The 20,434-nt window shown below is 39.2% G+C and overlaps 1 protein-coding gene across 2 annotated transcripts; it reads left to right on the top strand.

Moving 5' to 3' along the window:
• The first annotated feature begins 684 nt into the window (after positions 1 to 684).
• cabp2a (calcium binding protein 2a) lies at positions 685 to 19,346 on the top strand. 2 transcript variants are annotated; one of them, XM_072383746.1, is made up of 8 exons: positions 685 to 819; positions 1,183 to 1,365; positions 13,561 to 13,773; positions 16,306 to 16,336; positions 18,119 to 18,253; positions 18,522 to 18,631; positions 18,722 to 18,869; positions 19,080 to 19,346. In XM_072383746.1, the coding sequence occupies exons 1-8, from the start codon at positions 760 to 762 to the stop codon at positions 19,103 to 19,105; spliced, it is 906 nt and encodes a 301-aa protein (XP_072239847.1). In that variant the 5' UTR covers positions 685 to 759; the 3' UTR covers positions 19,106 to 19,346. The 2 variants fall into 2 exon arrangements, with proteins under 2 accessions (XP_072239847.1, XP_072239846.1); XM_072383745.1 differs by lacking the exon at positions 13,561 to 13,773.
• Positions 19,347 to 20,434: the final 1,088 nt, after the last annotated feature.

Below are 20,434 nucleotides of genomic sequence, written 5' to 3'. Positions count from 1 at the left end.
AATAATCTCTAATCTCCATTCACTTACTGGTACAGTCTTTAATTCCTCTGCTAAAGCGGTTCCTGCCACACCTATGATCACATTTTAACGCAAGAGTTTGTTTAACCCCCATCATACTGTGCATGTAAAGTGTTTATCTGCGTGTGTATGTGTGTGTGTGTGTGTGCACGGTCCGATATGGGAAATATGATAAACAATGGGAAGCACTATAAAATGCAGAGGATTGAGGACAAGCCAACAATAGAATCCCAGCAGACCAGATCAGAGGACGAGCCGGGAAATAAATACAGGATTACTAGAGATGTCAAACACATGAACAGAAAAATTTAAATAGTGAGGCTGATAATAGACACTGTTCTGCAAAATGGCTATTATTTATTTTCTAGTTTCTCTAATATAAACACATTTATACATATGTTAATTTGTTAAGACTGGAGGTAAAAATCTTTCCTCCTTAATGAGCTTCAACATGTGGGGTGCATAAATAAACATGTATGGTAATGATAATAGGATAAAGAAAAAGCAACAAGAAAGATGGACAGGAGCAGACAGATGACACAGTGAGTGATGGATGCAGAGACAGGAGGAGAGCTGAAAGATGGAGAGCGCCAGGGAGAGAAGGAGGAGCCAAAGCGGTTGGAGATACGCCTCAGATTATGAGCTGGAGTCAGATGCTAGGGACAGATAAAGAGAGGGTGAATGAGACCGAGAGACTGAGAGAAAGAAGACGTCTCTGTATAAGCCAGCTGGACTACAAAGATGACTGAGATGAAAAGAGTACCGTCTGTGGACGTGCAAGAGGGGAAATTAGTAAAGAAGGTCAGTGGATGTAATGCTGAAATATGGCTGTAACATGCTCCGTGCTGCCAGTGGTAAACTGTGGAAGCAGAAGTTCTGATCCAGGTGTCAATACTCAAGTCATCTGTTTACAGCTTTGAATTATCATTTAAAGACTTTCCTTTTTGATAACTTTTGTTAGTGCAGGGTCTTTTTGAACCGGTACATCATGACATTACTCTCGTTGCTGCAGCTTCTTTATTTTGCATTGCGTTTAAGTTTGAAGAGTTCAGTGAGTCAGAGTCAGTCCAGTTATCCGACCCTTCACCTATTCATTAAACCTTGATTCCAGTCGAATGATAAACCTTCAAACTTTTCCATTTTCTTTTATGCTCCAATTTTCAGGGTTCCATCAAGAAGAAGATTGATTCAATAAGGCGATGGAGTTCAGCTAGTATAAAGAGACCACCAAAGTCTAAAGCCAAGACCTTGAGTCTTTCATCCCCAGTTGGAGACCCTGATGACATCTGGTTGCAAGAGGGAGACAAGCGGAAGCTGCGCCCCATTGTTGCCTCTGTCTTTGGACAGGTAGGACACTGAAGCAGAAATAACTCCTCAAGGTGGCATTGTTTACATGCTTGGCTGACATACCACAGCATGTTGAATACCTCCTCACACATATAGCACTGCATGTGCACAAGTTTAAGCTCTTCAGTTTCTGAAGCTTTTCTGCTCGATGGCATCGTCCCTCCCCCATTTTTCTGAAGTCAACATCATAGAGTCGAACAAAAAACCAGAAGGCACTGACAAATCCCACAGAGGAATGATTACGACCCTGCCATGTACCAGCAGAATATCTAATTAAATGCACTACTCTCACGTATTTTCACAGCTGGTGTTAAAAGAAAATGAAATTGAAGAATTGCAATCGAACCAAAAGGCTTTTTTCCTTTTCTTGAATTTTATTATTTATTATTTATTGCAATTAGATGGTGATCAACTGTACACTGCAAAGACAGATTTAGCAGGTGACTAAATTCTATAAATAGATCTGCACTGGATCTAATCTTGTCAGTTGTTTGAGAAACTCAGATGATGGGAAGTGGGATGAAGCAGGGGAATAACATTGTACTCATTCACTTTGTGACAACTTTTACTTCCTTTAAAAAATAGGGTATAGCAACACAGTTTATTGGAGTCCAATAAACTAGAGAATAATCCATAAATATTTATGGCTTTAAGGCCTAATGTGAAGGACCAACAAGCTTGAAATGGTGCTTTCAGCCAGCTAAATGCTCCTTTTTAAATCATTTAACAGAGACTGTGATGGCTACTAAAACTGCAGAAGGCCCACTCTTGAGTCAGTGGTTTTTCGCTTCTGGACAACTGTAGTGACAGACCAGTGCAACATGGCAGTGGTATCCTTGGATATAAACTGCTGTTTACAGTTATAAAAACATAACAATTTTTATTTTCAGCAGATTCTACATTAAGAAATGAGCTGTAGTCATACGCATCTGTTCGAGGTATATTTGGGGCCAACAGTTTTTATAGAATGATCAGAGATGTTAATTAGCTAAACCTCTGTGTGATAATAAGTACTTAATGTGACAAAAACTGTATCAAATCTATTTTTGGTGTACTTTTATGGTGTTGTTTGGTTTCTGTCCTATTCTCTAACATGCAGAGTGATGGGCTTTATGATCTATACTGAATCCAGTCACCCGGAGGCATTTAGAACAATGTATCCTCATCTCACTTATATTATCACAGATATCGATATCTTTATATATAGACAGATATGTGCATTTGCAAAATATTTTGACCACCCAGGTAGACTTTCCTTTCAAGAATGGCATTCTTTGTGTTGACATATTTAGCAAGAACATGATAACATCAGATCCTTTTTCTCATTTAAAGTCAAGATTATGTTGATAGTGTTGACCACAAGCTCATTTGTTGTTCTCCTTTTGTTACTTTCAGCTTATAGCCAAGTGCTCGTAATTATTATTATTTTATTTTTCAGATGGTGTCTTAAATGTCAAAATGAATGTGGAAATATACTTTCCTGTCCTGTTCACCATATAAGGAAGTCTAAAAAACACTGTGGTGAGATAACGTATGGTTTTCCTTTAGTTTTAGTTTCGCTTGTGACTAAGAACACGCAAACTAAAATTATATTTTCAGTTGTTATGGCTTTGGTTACCTTAGAAATGCACCGTAATTTTTGTGTCAGATACTTTCAGTTCCCATGCAAACTGTCTGCTTTTTTACGGGGAACAAAGATAAAACCCACAGTTTTGATCATTCTCACACTCATCCAGCAGTCAGTTAAACTGTAGATTTCTCATAACTTATCACAGCAAAGGACAGATTCACATGATCCACCACTGAACAATTTGGAGATACAGTCACCACATCTGGTACAGTTAATGCCGACAGCTATCAACTTGAAATGATCAAATTCAGGTGCTTCACCAAAAAAACCTCTTCATATTCCACAAATATATATTATCCCGGAAAAACAGTCTTGTCACAGTAGTAAAAGCCCAACCAGTCCAGTCCTGTAGATTGTTTAACCCAAATAAATTCTCACAGACTTCTGTTGGATTGATTCAAATTAATCAAATTAATTTTCTGCTATAACTTCTACATTTCAGTTATCCTCGTGTTATGCCTAAAGTGCAACACACATGGTTAGCATTTGGCCGACCCTTCACTTGAGCCAATAGGAGCTTTCATGTGTTGTTTACAGGCTACAGTAGTCAAGGAGTCAAGGGGTGCTGAAGGTGGAGGACCAAAGTGCAGCCACATGTGCAAGAGGCAGGTAGAAAACAAATACTAGAGAAACAACTTGAAATAAAAATGAATCCAGATGTAAAACAAGAACAGGAAGTAAACTTAGCAGAAAACTCAAAGGACCAAGTTCTACAAAAAAAGGAAGGAAGAACCTCTAAAGCAAGACAAAGTCATCAAAGACATTTATCAAAACAGTGTAAAAATCTGATATTTGTTCTTAATCAATAGGCGTGTGTGTGGCTACAAAAAGCCTCCAAATGATACAAAATCTAATGTAGAAGCTTCATCTTTTTTAGACATTGGTAACAAATATAAAAAAAGAACTTGTAAGGCATCAGGCCTCTGCAGTCACGGATCAGCAAATATCTTTTTGTGTGCACGTTGAATCCATGCCAGCCACTCTCACACTCACAAAATGGTCACCTGTTAACCTGTTAATGAGCTCATGAAGTAATCTCAATGATGGTTGTAGGCGGTTTAACCGCACGCTTGCGCTAGCTTGTACTTCTCCTGAATGCTTGCAGCTGTATCGGTTGTTGTCACAGTGAAAACTTCCCTGGAATATAAACGCAAAGGTTACTTTAGAATAAAGTAACAAACATTGATCGTGTAGAAATAGGAAACGTGTGGTAATAGAAAGTATGTGAAGCAAATCTGAGGAATTTATCATTAAACCTGGCAAATTTGCTGCACAAGGGCATAAAGTATTATAAGAGTGCTTTCCCAGTGGTCAGTTTAGGCCACATAAGTTTGTATTAAAAAATTCCAGAACATTATTCAATTGTCCACTGAGAAGAAAAGAACATTGTGTTTTGCCTTGTTTTTTTTCTGTTGCCATGATTGTTCACATTAGTCATCCATACAGTCAGCAACAGATGGACCGAATGATGGAGGAAAGGGTGGGCAGGGATGAGGGATGGAAGGCTGAATCTTATTAAGAATTAAAGAAGAGATTGTTTGCGATGCAAAGGAAGATTAAAGCTTAGATAAGTTTTACTCACGCTGCTAAAGAAACAGCTGAACTTCCAGGAACAAGATGAGGTTTAAAACTGGATCTACTCTGAAAAGCTGTCTGATTTTCTTTACAAACACAGCACATGAGATTAAATATTGTTTTTTTGTTTTTTTTCAGACCCATGCTGCACAGCAACCTCTGTACTAGGTCACAGATAACAAATTGTGCTATTCATTTGTGGTATTGACTTGTGTCTATAAAAGACAGAAACAACACTCAAATTGAAGATATGAAAGCTGAAGCCTCTAAAGAATAAACCTAAAAGGTTAAAAATGCACACAATGCAATGAGGGTATTGCTATATAAACAGATTTAAAAGTGGGTTAGTTGATAGACCATAATGTGCAGCAACAGTTGTGCTTTATACTCAAGGATCTAGCGATAATAAACATGCAGTTCTGACTTCTCTGTGACATTCTGTCGCTTCATCCTATTGCAGAGCAGAATCTCCGTCTCTAATCCATAGACTTCAAAAGGAAATTACATCTAACTTTAACATCACATGAAAAGCAAAGTCTGGACAGGTGCCAAAGGCATTCATCCTTTTGGTGGTAGGTTGGTGGGTCAGAATGAGAGCAGGGCATGTGGGACAATCCAGACAGCTGCAGTCTGAAAAATGATGTCAGGTTAGATGGGAATCATTCTCTGAATGTAACAGCACCCTGTCTTTATTTCACTTCTCATCAAGCCTGGTTGGTAAGAACTTCCTGTTCTTTCTAATCGAACATACTTGTGCATCTTATGGACGATATCTTTTGAAAAGTTGTAAATTAATAGTCCGCCTCTCAAAGAGAAAACAGGCTTGATTTTTTCCTGTTTCTGTATGAGAAGGGACAGCGGTGGGTTAATGAGGATGGTGTTTTGATTAGGCACAACGCATGTATGAAGCAGACTACGTTCTTACATAGGTTAGCACTGGGTAATGCAGTGGTAAGATTGCTGTCTTTTTATGTGGATGACTGGGGTTTGAATCCTGACCCACCTGTAAGAAAGGTGCTACCTCCAGTAGTCCATAGGGAAGACCCCCTTACGCTACCTGCCTACCTAGGATATGAGTGCAAGTTGCTTTGGCTTTGGTAAAACTGTCACAAAATGCATTTTCAACCCTAACCCCAAGGTTTTTTGGGGAACTAATGGCCTGTAATTGACAGTGGATAGACAGGAAAGGGGGCAGACATGCAGGAAAGGGCTCCACGGCGTGGCTCAAACCAGACATTTGAGGAACTACAGTATATCTCCATGTGTACATGGAACGTCTGCTCAACCAGCAACCTGTTGAGCTATAAGGTGCCCCAATCTTCTTCATTTTTGTACTGGGCCATGACTTTCTCTCCCTCTCTCTCTGTTGACATGTATGTGCACATGAACAGCTACACACTGTAAGAAATACTGTTTTTGTGAAAGTCCTGAAAAAATACTTCAGTTTTGGCCAAAAAAAACCCCAAGAAACCCAAAAACCAAGAAAAAGTCCATATTAGACTATTACAAGACAAGCTTGTTGTAATAACCCTAACCCTGACCGTAACCCATAAATAGTCACTTAAATAGCATTACTGTAACATAGTCAAACAGTACAAGGTTTGTGTTTGGAAAGTTATTTTATGTATTTGTGACATATGAATGCAGAAATTCAGAAGTAGCCATTCTGAGCAGTGCTTCCAGAAACACAGTTTGCCTCAATACATACCACATGGCAGAGTCTCTATGTCTCTGTCAAGCAGAGGTGGTCGTTAGTATTTGTAGTAAGAATCAAATTGGTCACTTTATGATTTTGATCAATGTGAAAACGGTGGTGAATTCCAGCCTTTCAGGACACAGAATCCAATTTTTTTCTGACCTAAGGAAGCGATCTTTCCTGCCTGAGTGTATTTTATGCAAGTGAAGAGACTGGATTCTAATGCAGGTAACGCAGAATTGTTTGTGGCATTTGTTTTTGAAAAGAGGGGAATCTTCCAAAGATCTGATGGAATTCCAGATAGAGTGTAGACGCTTGAGCCACCTGAGACTGATTCCAGATAGTGGTTCCCTCTGTCCACCTCCTGCCAAGATACCTCTGCATGAGACAGAGGGACCAATGGTGACAGGACAGGGAGAGATCCAATTGGACAGAGATGGGAACTGTTTGCTTCAGGTCTTCTTCATTTTTTTATTTGTCTTTCAGCTCTCTCTTGATTTACCCTCCCTCCATCTGGTTTGTCTCCGGCTCAGTAAAAAGTAGCCTTGCTTTAAGTCAGATAGCTTAATACGCAGGGCTCTCAAGTAACGTACAACTTCCACATGCTCATGCCACACATACATTTTCTCATGCCCCATTAAACAATTGAAACAGCAGATAGCATTAAATATTGTGACTTTTGGGACCAACATCCTAAGGTCTTCCTTGCACTCCTGAGCTGCTTGTGCACGTACAGTGTTCCCCTTGTGGTGCATTAAAATGCAGTGGACTGTGTGAGAAAACTTCAAGACATCTCCTTGTTTTTAATTTTCTTACATCATACATGTGAATATAGCTAAAATCTGCACATGTTGTCTTTAAATGATATGCACTGTTGGTAATTGCGGCGTTAGAGTATAACGGCATTATTTTTTAGTAATCTAATTAATTACTTTCCCATGGTTGCAACACCGTTGCCATTACTGAGAATGTGAAGTGGCGCATTTCTACAATTTGGTTGAATAAAGCGCATCAGTTGCCTGGAGAGAGCAGGGGTGGGGATGATGATGCCGTTGCAAATGCGATGATGATTGGCTGGGTGGGCGGATCAACAAGCGACAGCGACAATGGCGACGAGCCAGGGAAATTCAACGGTATACACCTCAAACTGGAATTTTAATTAAAGGCAATTATGTTTATGTAACATGCGCGCTATTCCCAGGTTAAAACACTTTATCCACGTCTGCCTCAAGCAACTCGACTCTTATGAAGCACCTCACATCAACACATGGTAACATGAGACTTGTTGCTGCTGACCCAACCCGAAGCCCGAATATATAAATATAGTTTACTGTTTATTGTGCAGTAGGCTGAAAATAGTTGCAGAGATTTGCACTGCTTAATGGCCAGATTTTCCTTTGTTTCGTTTAACCCAAGTTTACACGTGTTACTCAATTTTGCACTTTCTATATATTTTTATTTCTATGCATGTCATATGAATGTGGGAGGCTGCAATCTATTGAGTTCAAATAAATACCAAATGTTCTATAGTGTTTTTATTCCTCAATCAGTTAATATAAACATCTTTGACGTTAAAGACGTTGTTGAACGTAATAGCATATAGAACATGAAAAATAACGTCACAGTTACTTTGCTGAGTAACTAATTACTCTTACAGTGAGGTAACTGAGTTATTAACTCAATTACGTTTTGGGAGAAGTAATTTGTAACAGTAACTGATTACTTTTTTAAAGTAAGATGACCAACACTGATGATATGTATGGTGATTATTATGCATGATACTAAGGTTATGTTTATTCTCTCAAAATATAGCCTCACTATTGGACAAATGAGAAATAAAATATGTGAAAGAGAGTTGCTTTAGTTGGAATTTTGTTACATTTATGTTCAACATAGAAAGAAAAAGGCAAACATGTAAAAAGCAGCTGGCACAAATTCAAAGTAGTGACTATCCCACCAACTGATATGACATTTTTGATTGGTAATAAATTGCCGTTAATCTATTTATTCCAATAACCAACAACTGTTTTTGCAAACATTTGTCTGTTCAGCTGCTAAATGTTCTCTGCTTGAGTGCAGAACAAAAGGAGTGCAGTGGCTCTCGGTTAAAAAAATTGGCTTACAGCAACCAGAAATAACAATAAATTTGCAACAACTCATGTTATATAAAGCAGTTTGATCCACTGTAAATGTAAACATTTCGATGACAATAAAATCAAATTAATTTATTGTAGCTATATGCAGCGATAAGACCTGGATTTATTGCAATCATGCTGTGAATCTTAATGGAATAGAAAGAGCTTATACACTGAATGAAGCTCGTGTTCATCTCATTCGGTCACTGCGTGACCTGTCAGTGCTGTCGTGTTGTTTCTCTTAAATGTGTGGATCAAACATGTGACTTGGTTATGTGGGTTATGTTAATGTCACCATTCAACGTCGTCTTTACTCAGACAGATTCAAACCAGTACACCTCATTTAGAGCTACAGATCCAATAGCTTTTTACAGAGATTATCTCACGTTTAGGGTTAGGAATCATCCATCAATCATTGATAGATGGATGTGGGTAGTACTGACTATAGACAAAGACTGATTGAAGGGATAAGCTTTATGTTGCCATTAATGTTCTGACATTAAAAGGCTTGGTATTCTTCACTTAAGAGTGTCATTACCAGCCTTTAATACATGGGGATTATGGTTCCAACCTTATAGGAGATGCAGCTTCAGACAGTGATGCAATGCAGGCTGTATAAGTCACAGTATGATGAAGCTTCAGTTTTCTGTTGGTGTTGATAAGTTAGTATAAACATAGTTTGATTTGTAAATCACTCTGTTCGCCTGATTTGAATTCATTTACAGACTGTGCTCTCAATGTATCTAAAAACATGCCCAATCCCAGCCAAACCCTACAGCAATGCTATTAACACAGCATGGCATGAAAAATCACAACTTTTGGAAAGTCGTCATATTTTTGCCACCCCAGCTCAGGAATTTCTGTTGGCCTGCTTTTCAACTATGCTTTCTGGCATCTGTGCTTGCTGTTGTCGAGGGATGGAGCACAAATATAAATTCTCACCCAGCTGCTGTGTTTGGGTTGTAAGGCTGAGGGGCTTTATGTTCGCACCAAGCTGTTGAATGAAGTAGGATGTTTGTCTTTTTTTTTCCTCACCCATAGTTTCCTTTTTTCTCTTGCACAACATTGCATTGTACAATGATTTCACTTAAAACCAGCAACACTTTCGTTGCTCAAGTTATTCTGAAGAATTCTATGTACGTTTATAAAGCACAGGCCAGGAAAATCCCATTACAAGACTGAGTCTTTCATTTTCAATCAATCTGTCGGGTGTCAGGCTGGATCAGTGGTCAGGGCACATACTATTATATAACAAAGAGCCTATCCTTGGATGCACGTCATCTCATTATTATCTGTCCTTTCTTCACTGGAAAGACTCTGAATTTAAAAAAAGGTATATATATATTTTATTTTTCTTCTTTTTTTTATCCAGCTTGGGTTCATTGAAAGGTCAGACTGCCAGGTCGAGGCAGAATCCCATCTTTGGAGCTGGAAGGCACTTAGTGATTCATAATGGTTTAACTCAATTTTTTTGCTTAATATAATTTCATGTTTATGATTAATGTCATGGCGTGTAAAAAAAAACCCCAAAAACATTGCAAATGATTTAAGTTAAGAGTTAAGAGAAATTGTGTTTCATAGGAAGGCATGAGGCTGACATCTGTTGGTTGTGTTGGAGAGTTACCTTTGAGTTTAAGGTCATCTTTCTGCTGCAAACAGGCTGTGCTTTGCTACCCTCTGCTGGTCATAGTGGCTTTTACAGATCTCGCACAAGAATTAATGTGAATTCCTGCAAAAATGCCTGATGAATTAGAAAAATTTTGGCCATCTGTCATGTGAAAATAAACTCTGTATTTCTACTTGTAAAGCTAGAGGAAACAAGCAAGCACGTAGAGAGACACGTAGCACAGAAAAAGTGAGCAACAAGAGATATGTAAGTGGAGAAAAACACGGAGAGGTGATGCTCAAGAAACAGAAAGGTGGGGGTGGTCTGGATGGATGTTGAGTAAGGTAGACAATCACAAACAATATGCTAGTTGTCAACAGCTAAATGACCACAGAGTATTAGGGCTGCAGCCTCAGTCTTTCTCATGTGCTAATCTCTGGCATACATGCAGCATAGCATGAGTCACATCACGACGGACATCAGCTCAGGAAACACAGCCACACAAAACTAGATTAACTCTTACTGCTGATACTGACAAATACTGACAAATTAATATCTGGAGTTAAATTATTATACATTTTGCATCTGATTATGGATAAGGAAGACAAGTTTATGCACTGAAAAGGCTGGAGATATATGATTGAAACTGATGGACTATAGAGTTATATGGAAAAGAAAGTACACCCTCTCCCAGGTCTAAAGGTTGTATATGGGCTCATAATGGAAAAAAATAATCTTTTCTTTACCAGGACTGTAAATAAACTTCAGATGAACAATTACAAATGACGTACAAAATTACACAAAATTACACAAAATACACAAAATTAAGCCAAAACTACCAAACAGTGAGTGAGACACTGAGATTATTCCATGACTCAACAGGTAGAAACACCTAAAGCACTCTTCTTTCCAGCGTTGTTTCAGTTCATTGAGCTTCGCTGCATTGGTTTATGCACAGCTCTCTTATGGTCCCATCAAAACATTTCAGTCACCAACCAAAGGACATTGTTCCAGAAGTCTTGTGGTTTGTTCAGATGCAGCTTTGCAAACCGTGCTGTGGAGCCCTGCGCGGGACTGTTTTCTTCATCCGCTGAATTTCTGACCATTACCACCAGCAACGTGTTTGTTACACTCCCGCCCGCTCCCGCAATGTGTATGTGCATTCCCGCCCGCTCCTGCAAAACTTTGAGAATTTATGTCCGCACAATAATAGAAATGCATTGATTTTGTGTCTTCTCCCGTCCCGCAGGAGAAAACACGTCATTTTATAGGCTATTGATAAAGAGATTCACGGACAATTGAGAAACTTCTCCAAATGTCAGACTTGCCTTGCTTTGTCTTTGTGCTGTAAAGACCTTCTTTGAGCTTCCTTTCCACATCATTTATTGACATCCTGTCGCTAGGCTACATCCCGATCCCGCAGTGGGTTTCTTTAGCCGCCCGCTCCCGCCCGCAGAAAAGCTCACACCCCCCGAGATTTGAGTTGGGTCCCGCGGGTCCCCCGGCGTCTTTCCTCCTTGGCATTGTGTTAACACACACTGGGATGCTCCAGACCAGCAAACTGACAAATCCTCTGCTTCTATGGAGGTGCCCACACTTGATGATGGTCAGGTAAATTTGCTCAGCAGCACCTGGCTGCTACTTACATGGTACTACGTATATAGTTTTCCATGCACTGCTTCAGCATTTTCTTCAATAAATAATGACGCGTGTTACTGTTCATCTGTAAATGGCATATTATTCATTCTTATATTATTACAGCTACACCAGATGGTGTTGCTATATAGGGTGTAGCTACAACTAGAACAAGCATTTATATAAGCAGGTGAGAATAGAATTAGACATTTCAGCCATCCAGATGGCACTTTGTTGCAGTTGTTTGACACTTTAGAAACGCAACCCTCTCCCATTTCAGCATGAATTGTTTTAATCATGTTATTTATGTTTGAATATATTATGGTCTAATTGTTTGCGTCCTACAACCATTTATGTCAGAAAATATAAATATAAAATATATATTTTACTGCCTTGATCCATCCAGTTATTTACTTTTCTTGATGCATAACATCCTTTATAATAGGCTTTATAAGTTAGTGCCCGAGGCTGTTTCTTCATTTAATGTCAGGTTTTCAGTTCATGCTTTTCTGTAGCGGAAGAATTTTACATCCTTCACAAATAATTAATTGAAAATTCATTCAGTCAAAAGCCACCACAAACATACATTAGTTGCCTAAACCTTACCTTTACCAACCTAAGTCTAATCAAGCAGGTAGATTTACAGGTCTCCTTAATCTATCTGTTAAACATTTATTTGAGGCATGGAAATTTAAAGATGTAACTGCAATATTTCTTTAACTTTTTTTCCTTTGACAAATACTTCTATTTTTTTTCCAGAGTTTCATTCCCTTTTTTTTCAACCATTCTTCATTTCATAAGCCTTAAAAAGTGGCTGACTAATTAGATTTCTTCCACTTGCAGCCCCATTACTCCCATCGCCTGTCAACATAGCTCTTTTCACTCTAATCTGAAATTCCACGGATTAAACAGGCAGCCAACTCTCCATCTATAATTCTACCATCCCCTCCCCCTTTGCCTCTCTCTCAACATGCACACACACACACACACACTTTAACAGTCAGAGTTTTGCCAGACTAGTCATTTTGAGAATGTAAGTAAGATGTTTGAGAAGCAGAGTGGGAAAGGTGGGTGGGATGGATTAGATTAAGTTGCACCAAATTGAAGGAATCACTTGTGACATGAGGGGGTGACAGATAAACAGGAAAAAACTGCGTGTCTGTGATTGTGTGTGAGAGAGAAGGGGGGGGGGGAGTTAGAAAGGGAGAGAGAAAACGGTAGAGTCCTGCAATCAGAGCCACTGTCTGGCACCAGCAGGTTGTTTTAGCCCAGATATGACCAAACGCTCCCACCCCACCTCATCATTCTCCATCACCCTGCTGCACTTCCATGATGTCACACTAAACGTCTCAAAGCTCATCAAGACAGCGCAGGAGTTTAGGATTTAATGTGGCACCATGTACCTGCCTCACTTCTCAATGGACCAATAGGATCTGGGACTGAAGCACATGTTCTGACAGGAGTCGCTCTCAGTAGTAATAGTAGTAGTGGCACAAGTGGACACAATCGCTGTTGCCTCACCGGGTGTTGAAAGGCGCTGCCCTCTGTGATGCAATGGATCTAGCATGGACTTCGGTGCTTTTATGTGATATTTGAAGAGAGAGGAAGACAAAGAGAAAAGGAGAAAAACCTGGAAGAATTATTGGGCACACCAAGGAAGAAAGAGAGGGGGGGGGGGCAGGAAGGCAGGGTGATGGGAAACATCAACAAGGCTTCAAAAAAGAAAAGTAAAAGGGAGAAGGTAAGGAAACAATCTGGTGAGATCCTGATCATCCTGAGATTTAATTATTCGTTTTTTTTTTATTAGTTTTGTTCTTCGTCAGAATAATCTGTAGTTTAATTTTCAGCTTTGTCTGAGTCAGTGGAATAAAGGTAATAACTATCTGTTTTGTAATCCAATTGGTCCCTCTCCTGTAAGGGGACATCACCTGTAGAAGGAAGCAGCACCCAATTGGCTGCTGCAATGCTGGGTGGTGCTGGGGAGGTGGACACAGAAGAGGAGGAGGAAGGAGGGAGCGAGCGTGTGTTCGAGGAGCCCCTGTGCGCTCTGGTTGAGAACTGCAACACGCTGCACAACATAGTGGGGCCTGCTTGTATCTTCCTCAGACAGGGGTTTGCACAGAGCCAACTTGTATGTATGATATTTCAATTCTCGCACCGCACAAATGACACAATTTAGCCTGAAATTCATTGTTCGAGTCCCCGAGAAATCCCTCCATTTTCAGAGTGACCCATCTCTCCTTAGTCAGGTGGGGTCAAAGTCATCCACGGAATCAGTTCAGCCCCTCCCATCTCCATCAATGACATCTTTAACCTCTTCATGTCACCTCCCAGTCACTCCTGTATATGTCGGTATTTGAGCAATACTGTTGTGCATGCAAAGGAACAAAGAGAATTCATGCATTACATAGAGAGACGACAGAGATCAGTTTCATAAATTCGTGACTGTGTAGCTAACTGAACAAAGCCATCACACCCGAGGTTTTGTCACAAAATGGCGGTGCTACACAGAGCCATTCAGTCCAGAGATGATAATTGACCCTAAACCGAGAAGTCTGAAGAGGAAATATAATAATACAGAATCCATTGTGGATATATTCACTGTAATCATAGATGGTGCTTTGTTCTTTCACTGTATTTTGTGGCTGACTCTGGTGTGTTTTGGCTTCATGTATCAGTGTTTGTTGCCAGCCTCAGAGAATTATATCAATGTCTGCAGCACTGACTGATTATCTGTCAAACATTGTTAAAATGAACATGCGTTACATTCTTAAGGCTGGTCACCCTCGAAACAATGGGAAAGTGGCAGCAACCTTAGAGCTGCTACATTCAGCAACCTTTGTTGTGATAGAACTTTTACAGCACAAAACGCATACACGTGGCTTTTTTTTTTAACATTGGTATTCAGCAGTATTTCATTTTTTTTCCAGTCGCTCTGCATTGATTATCCTCATTTGCTGCCACAGCATGCAGCTGTCAGGAATATAGAACAGGAGCATTTGGCAGCTGAAATGCTGAATATTTTATTACAAAACACTGAAAACTACAGTCTACAAAAGTTTGTCTTACACATCAATTTGGAAACACCACTCCAAATGGATGCAGCGCTCTGTCAACTGAATATGTAATTGCTATACTTTTTACCAATTTATTTATTCAATTCTCAGATTTTGTTAGATTATGTTCAAATTCCTACAAAATGTAATTTCCATCCAGTTCCAGTGTTAATGGTCAGTGCTTTGCAACAAACATACTAAACTTAAATGTCGACTGTGGAAACTCTTTAGGTTTTGCTCGACAAACGAACACATACAATCTTTTAACTTAATCAAATCAGCATTCTGTTATTGGGAGTAATGTTGGCTTTAATTTCAAAGCACAGTTGTGCATGGTGAAGTTAAATTATGTGGAATATTTTCTGAGTTATCACAGGCATTAACTTCCTGATCTCACAGTCCTAGAAAGACAGAGGTTTTGAGATTCCTCGACAGAGTGCTCAGATTAGTTCATGAGATACACAGGTTAAGACTCATGGCCTTTCCTGGCTTTTAATCTCTCCTGATACCCTTTGGCTGATGAAAAGAAAAAAAAGCAACATAAAAAAAAGAGCTGTGGACTGAATGCTTCTTTCAGAGTGCGCTATAATTAGTTTCAGTGTGCACTGTTGTCTTTTAGTGTCTTTCCATTTGATTTCCCTACATGTTAGAATTTCTTTACCTTTATGGAAGCAAATTGTGACTCAACATGTTTTTACAGCAAAAAAACTGGTGAAGACTCATTATCCACTGAAGGAACCAGCTGCACTCGGTTTGGGAACAAAAGACAAAAACTGTAAGAGGAAGAAGAAGAAGACGAAGAAGAATAGTTTCCTCTGCGGCTGAACCTTGGGGTTTCAGCCTGTGCATGTGTGTTAATTTCAGTTAAAGCAAAAGCTGACCAAACTGCAGTGGAAATGCAGATGAAAATCAGCCACAGATAGGGAAATGATGAACCGATAAGCCTTCATGATTTGTAATACAATTTACTGCTGTAATCTCCTTGCCTCTGCAGTCTCCTCTGCATTCTCTAATCCAGGCCTGTGTTATTCCTGCTGCTGATGTCGCAGCTTCGCAGAACATGTAGTGAACAGACTTAACCTGGCGTCACCTTTTATCCACGCCAGCACTCCCTGAAGCCACTTCAATATCAGCTGAAAGCTGGGATTTCTATATTTTACTGTTCATTTAAAGAGGTGTTTAATTTCAAGTTGCAGAACAGTGTGAGCACACAAAGTGTCATCAGTTTTGCTGCAAGAGGTCAAAGAGAAGCTGATTGTTTTGTGCATCTGCCAGCTTTTAATACATTTTAAATGCTTGCTGTGGAGCATATTAACAGCAGACAGTATGAGTTTGGACACAGCAGCTCAACCAAAAGGTTGCAAGGGTCAGCTAGATCAAAACAACATAATCCCTTTATAGAATTTCTGCTCATGCAGATGAATATGAAATAAAAAAAAAATTCCAAGGAATGAAAGATGAAGGAGTAGTGCTACAATGTTTCCAGCATGTTTGCTATTTATACTGTATATATAGAGCAAGACTCAAGGAATGAGGCTAAAAGTACAAGATGACTGACGTTTTATTTGTCTTTATTTATGCCCTCTCTCCAACCCATGCCACAACAGGATAGAGATCTACGACCAGAGGAAATGGAAGGTACAGAGACATCAAAAGCTTAATCCAAATCCTCACTCTATCTCCCGCTCCATTCCTCCCCTTCTCCTGATTTGCTGTCGTTTCTAACCTTCTGTTCGACTGTGAAAATGTGCATCTCACTCTGCAGAATTTAAAGATATCAAAGAGTTCCTGACTTTGCACAAATGTTTATTTTTTTACTTAAGTTATATAAGGTCAAAGTGAAGGATTATTATTCAAAGATTATTTTTCACAGTGTATTTCCTATCCCTCCTGTTTCTCATGTCTGACTCATATTTTCACATTTCATATTCACAAAAATGGATAAACAGACACTATGACTTTTTAAAAACTCAGTCCATCTGGTAAAATTAGGGAAGTGGAACATTTTCATTTATCTTTTGGAGATGAATTGAGTACTACAATTCTGGGTACCACTTTCAAGCTTGGCAAATAATCAGAAGAGTTGTGGTATGGAAACATTTAAGGAGACACTCCAATAACTTTGTATTGCCCTTTTGCACTCAGGCTCACAGTAAGCAGTTTTAAACAGGATAGAAAACAGCAGAATCTGAATTAGCCTTTCTTTAAATGTTATAGTGTGATAAGCTAATCATTTAGCATGGAGTGTCAGTTACAGAAGTTTGTTTTAGGACCACTTCTTTTGAACTCTACAGGGCCAGATTTTTCTTAGTCCACTTCGACACAGGTGACAATACTCAGTAAAAAGGCTTTTACAACCACAACTGACTAAATGAAGGGATAAAACCTGCATAATGTCCCCTGGCAAGGTGTTAAGCAGGCCTGATACTTTGTGTTGAACCTTGAAATTGACTCTACAAGTCTGTGGCAGCCAGATGGAAGATTGAAATGTCAGTCTTCCAAAAGATATTATCAGAGTGCTGCCAAATATGTTGGGTCAAATCCTCCATCAGAGCTCCAACATCTGGTGACAGCAAAGGCTGCAGGATGCAGTAAGAGTCACTTCCTTTTCCTTCATACTTCATGGGTTAGGATGTTGGCATCCTGGAAGACACCAGTTCCATTAGAATAGAATGATAATCCTGATCACTCACAGCATTTTTTAACTGATTTGACCCAATTTAGAATAAGCACCCAGAGAGAACCCATTCATGCAAACATGCAAACTCCACATAGAAAGACCCCAGCTGGGACTCTAACCAAGAACCCTCATGCTGAGAGGCGACAGTGCTAACACTGCCACTCAGCAGCTTTTTATGATCTGAGCCAGCAAACATTCAGCTCACATAACTGACCGGCATCTTCCTAAATATGATATGATATCCAGAAATATCTGGATGAATAAAAGATATTTCCTGCTCTCTCATCTTACGTACTCAACAAAAACACTCATATATTCAGCTGGTGAATGGATAAAAGCCGAGACAAAAAGCATGCAACTTAAGTGTCAGCAAAGGTAAAAATTTAAAGATTTTGGTGCAACAACAGACATTTTGGTCTTCAAACTAATACATGAAACAAACATGTAGCAATATTTCCATAACTGACACAATAACAGTTTTAAACGATACCTTTATGGGTAAATATTGGGATCATTTAGGTGAAGCCACTGCGTGCAGAATTTGAACTCTTAACCTAGAGTTTTCACCTGAAAACAACACATTACCGTGACGAGTTACCATGATGAATGTCTTATTTTCTGATAAAAATTGGCTATAATAACAAAAAACTAATTCTCACCTTTTACTTTCATACAACAACAATACATGTCTCTCACAGCCTAGCTCCTCTCCTCATCACACATGTACGTCTAACTTACAGAGCTGCGTGAGGCCTTCAAGGAGTTCGACAAAGACAGAGATGGCTTCATCAGCTGTAAGGACCTGGGCGAGTGTATGAGGACGATGGGATACATGCCAACAGAGATGGAACTTATAGAACTCAGCCAGCAGATCTGTGAGTCCTTCATAATCACACATTTCTTGTCTCAAACAATCTTCCACTGATATAATTAGACAAGCTGTCACAGAGTAGCTCTCAGAAGGTACAACATCTCTGGTTGTTCCTTCCTCTTTGACATGACATGAGGTGTCACATATGACACAAACACAGGTTGTGCCTTTGAAAAAAAACATCTTGTGTTACTCCTATCCCTGAATGATTGATGAAGTTGTTCTTTTGCTTGCTAGTGAAAGACGTTAAAAGATCATTATTTTCTTTTTAGGTGGAGGCAGAGTGGATTTTGAGGACTTTGTGGAACTGATGGGCCCTAAAATGCTTGCTGAGACTGCAGACATGATTGGGGTCAAAGAGTTAAGGGATGCCTTTAGAGAGGTCTGTAATACAACACACACACCTTCTGTCCTCGTTTTGATGCTTTCCCTTCTAATTTTTTATGAATACCTAAATTGTTTAATCTCCTAGTTTGACTCTGATGGCGATGGCCAGATTAGCCTTGGGGAGCTGAGGGAAGCCATGAAGAAACTAATGGGAGAGCAGCTCAACCACCGCGAGATCGACGAGATCCTGCGAGACGTGGACCTCAACGGGGACGGACAGGTGGACTTTGAAGGTGAGCAACACCTGAGACAGCTTAGAAAGCTGAGTGAATAAAAGGTAATTGGTATTCACAGGAAAGGATTATTTGATGATAGAATCCTCTTTAAGTTGTGTCCAGCGCAAGGGGGGGGGGTGTTCAAGCTAATTGTTTGATGGTATATGATGGAGATCATGGAACACCTTCCCTTAAGCAGTGATAACAATCATTTCTCTCTTTCCGCAGAGTTTGTGCGAATGATGTCTCGCTGACTCTTGAGCAAACCTCCCACTTCTGCACTGAAGACAACACGGACCAGACTGTGCACTGTTCCTGCTTCTTCCTGCTGTACAAAATCTACTTAGTGTCTGTAATTTTTCAGTTACCTCTATCACCTTTCAAGTTTGTGAATCCCTTTCATGTCAAACTGTTGTATAAATGTAATATGTGTCTAATAACATTATAGATTCTAACTCCAAAGCGTTGGTCACCTTAAAAGATTTCAAATTTGAATACATGTAAATATGTGAAGAAATTAGATCTGAAAGCCTGATAAAATCAAATCAAATCTGGCTTCAAATCTTTAATTATAATCTATTTCTTGTTGTTGTTTTCAAATTTGCATGAACTAGTCATGTAGCCCTGCAGCTAATATGTGATGTTAATCTGAGGCTAGATGTAACATACATATAAATATTCATATTTTTGGATAACATAAATTAAACAACAACTTTAACAGTCAGCACCTGTTGACTAGAAAGTTCTGAAGCTTATAGAAACAATGCGAGCTTTGTTAACAGAACAAGTCCATAAAATAAAATGTATACACCTTTATTGTACAAATGATAGAAGTTACTTTAAACTTACCTTCAGCTTTGCACTTTAACTTGATGCAATTAAACCAATAACCATTAATATGTTTTTTAAAACATGTTTAATGATACTGACAATATGTTTTTGTGGTGTCTGCTACTATTGTATGTCCGTGCACTTATTTGTGCACTTATTTATTCATGCACTTTCCTCTTGGCGAAATTTTGTTTACAACCTGTCTTGAAATACAATTATGCAAAACCATAAACCTGTTTAATGTTGTACAGTGTTCAAGAGGCCAGAAAAGGAATGTAAATAACAAAAACAAGTGAATAAGAAATAAAAAAAGTTTTTATTCATTAGACAGTTTTCAGTGCATATTTTGTTGAAGTTTATTTCACGTTGAGCATAATAATAGAAAACTTCACAGCACTTCCACTGCTTAGCTAATCTGCCATTGGGCACAACTTCATGCCCAACCTGAACCCAGCAGGGAAGTGTTAAAGCTCAAATGATGACACTTTAACAGATTATTCTTAAACACAAATTAATTCTGACCTAATGTAATAGAATTCTTAGCATAAGAACGTAATAAAGATAATTCAACAGGTGCTCCTTCTTTGCAGCAGGCTGCTGGCATTAACATGGCTGTTTTACTGATCTAAAGTGCTGATATGAGTTTTAACGTCCTGATCAGTAACACTCTCTATGCTGGTCATTTGGTGCCACCCGTTGGTTGCAGATGCACCTTACTGGCACCTTACTGTTTGCTGGCATTTTCTTTTGCA

The sequence above is a fragment of the Leuresthes tenuis genome, unplaced genomic scaffold, assembly GCF_036924035.1.
Source record: "Leuresthes tenuis unplaced genomic scaffold, fLeuTen1.0.hap1 SCAF_4, whole genome shotgun sequence".
NCBI classification, from domain to species: Eukaryota; Metazoa; Chordata; class Actinopteri; order Atheriniformes; family Atherinopsidae; genus Leuresthes; species Leuresthes tenuis.
This window is presented reverse-complemented; position numbering and strand designations above follow the sequence as displayed.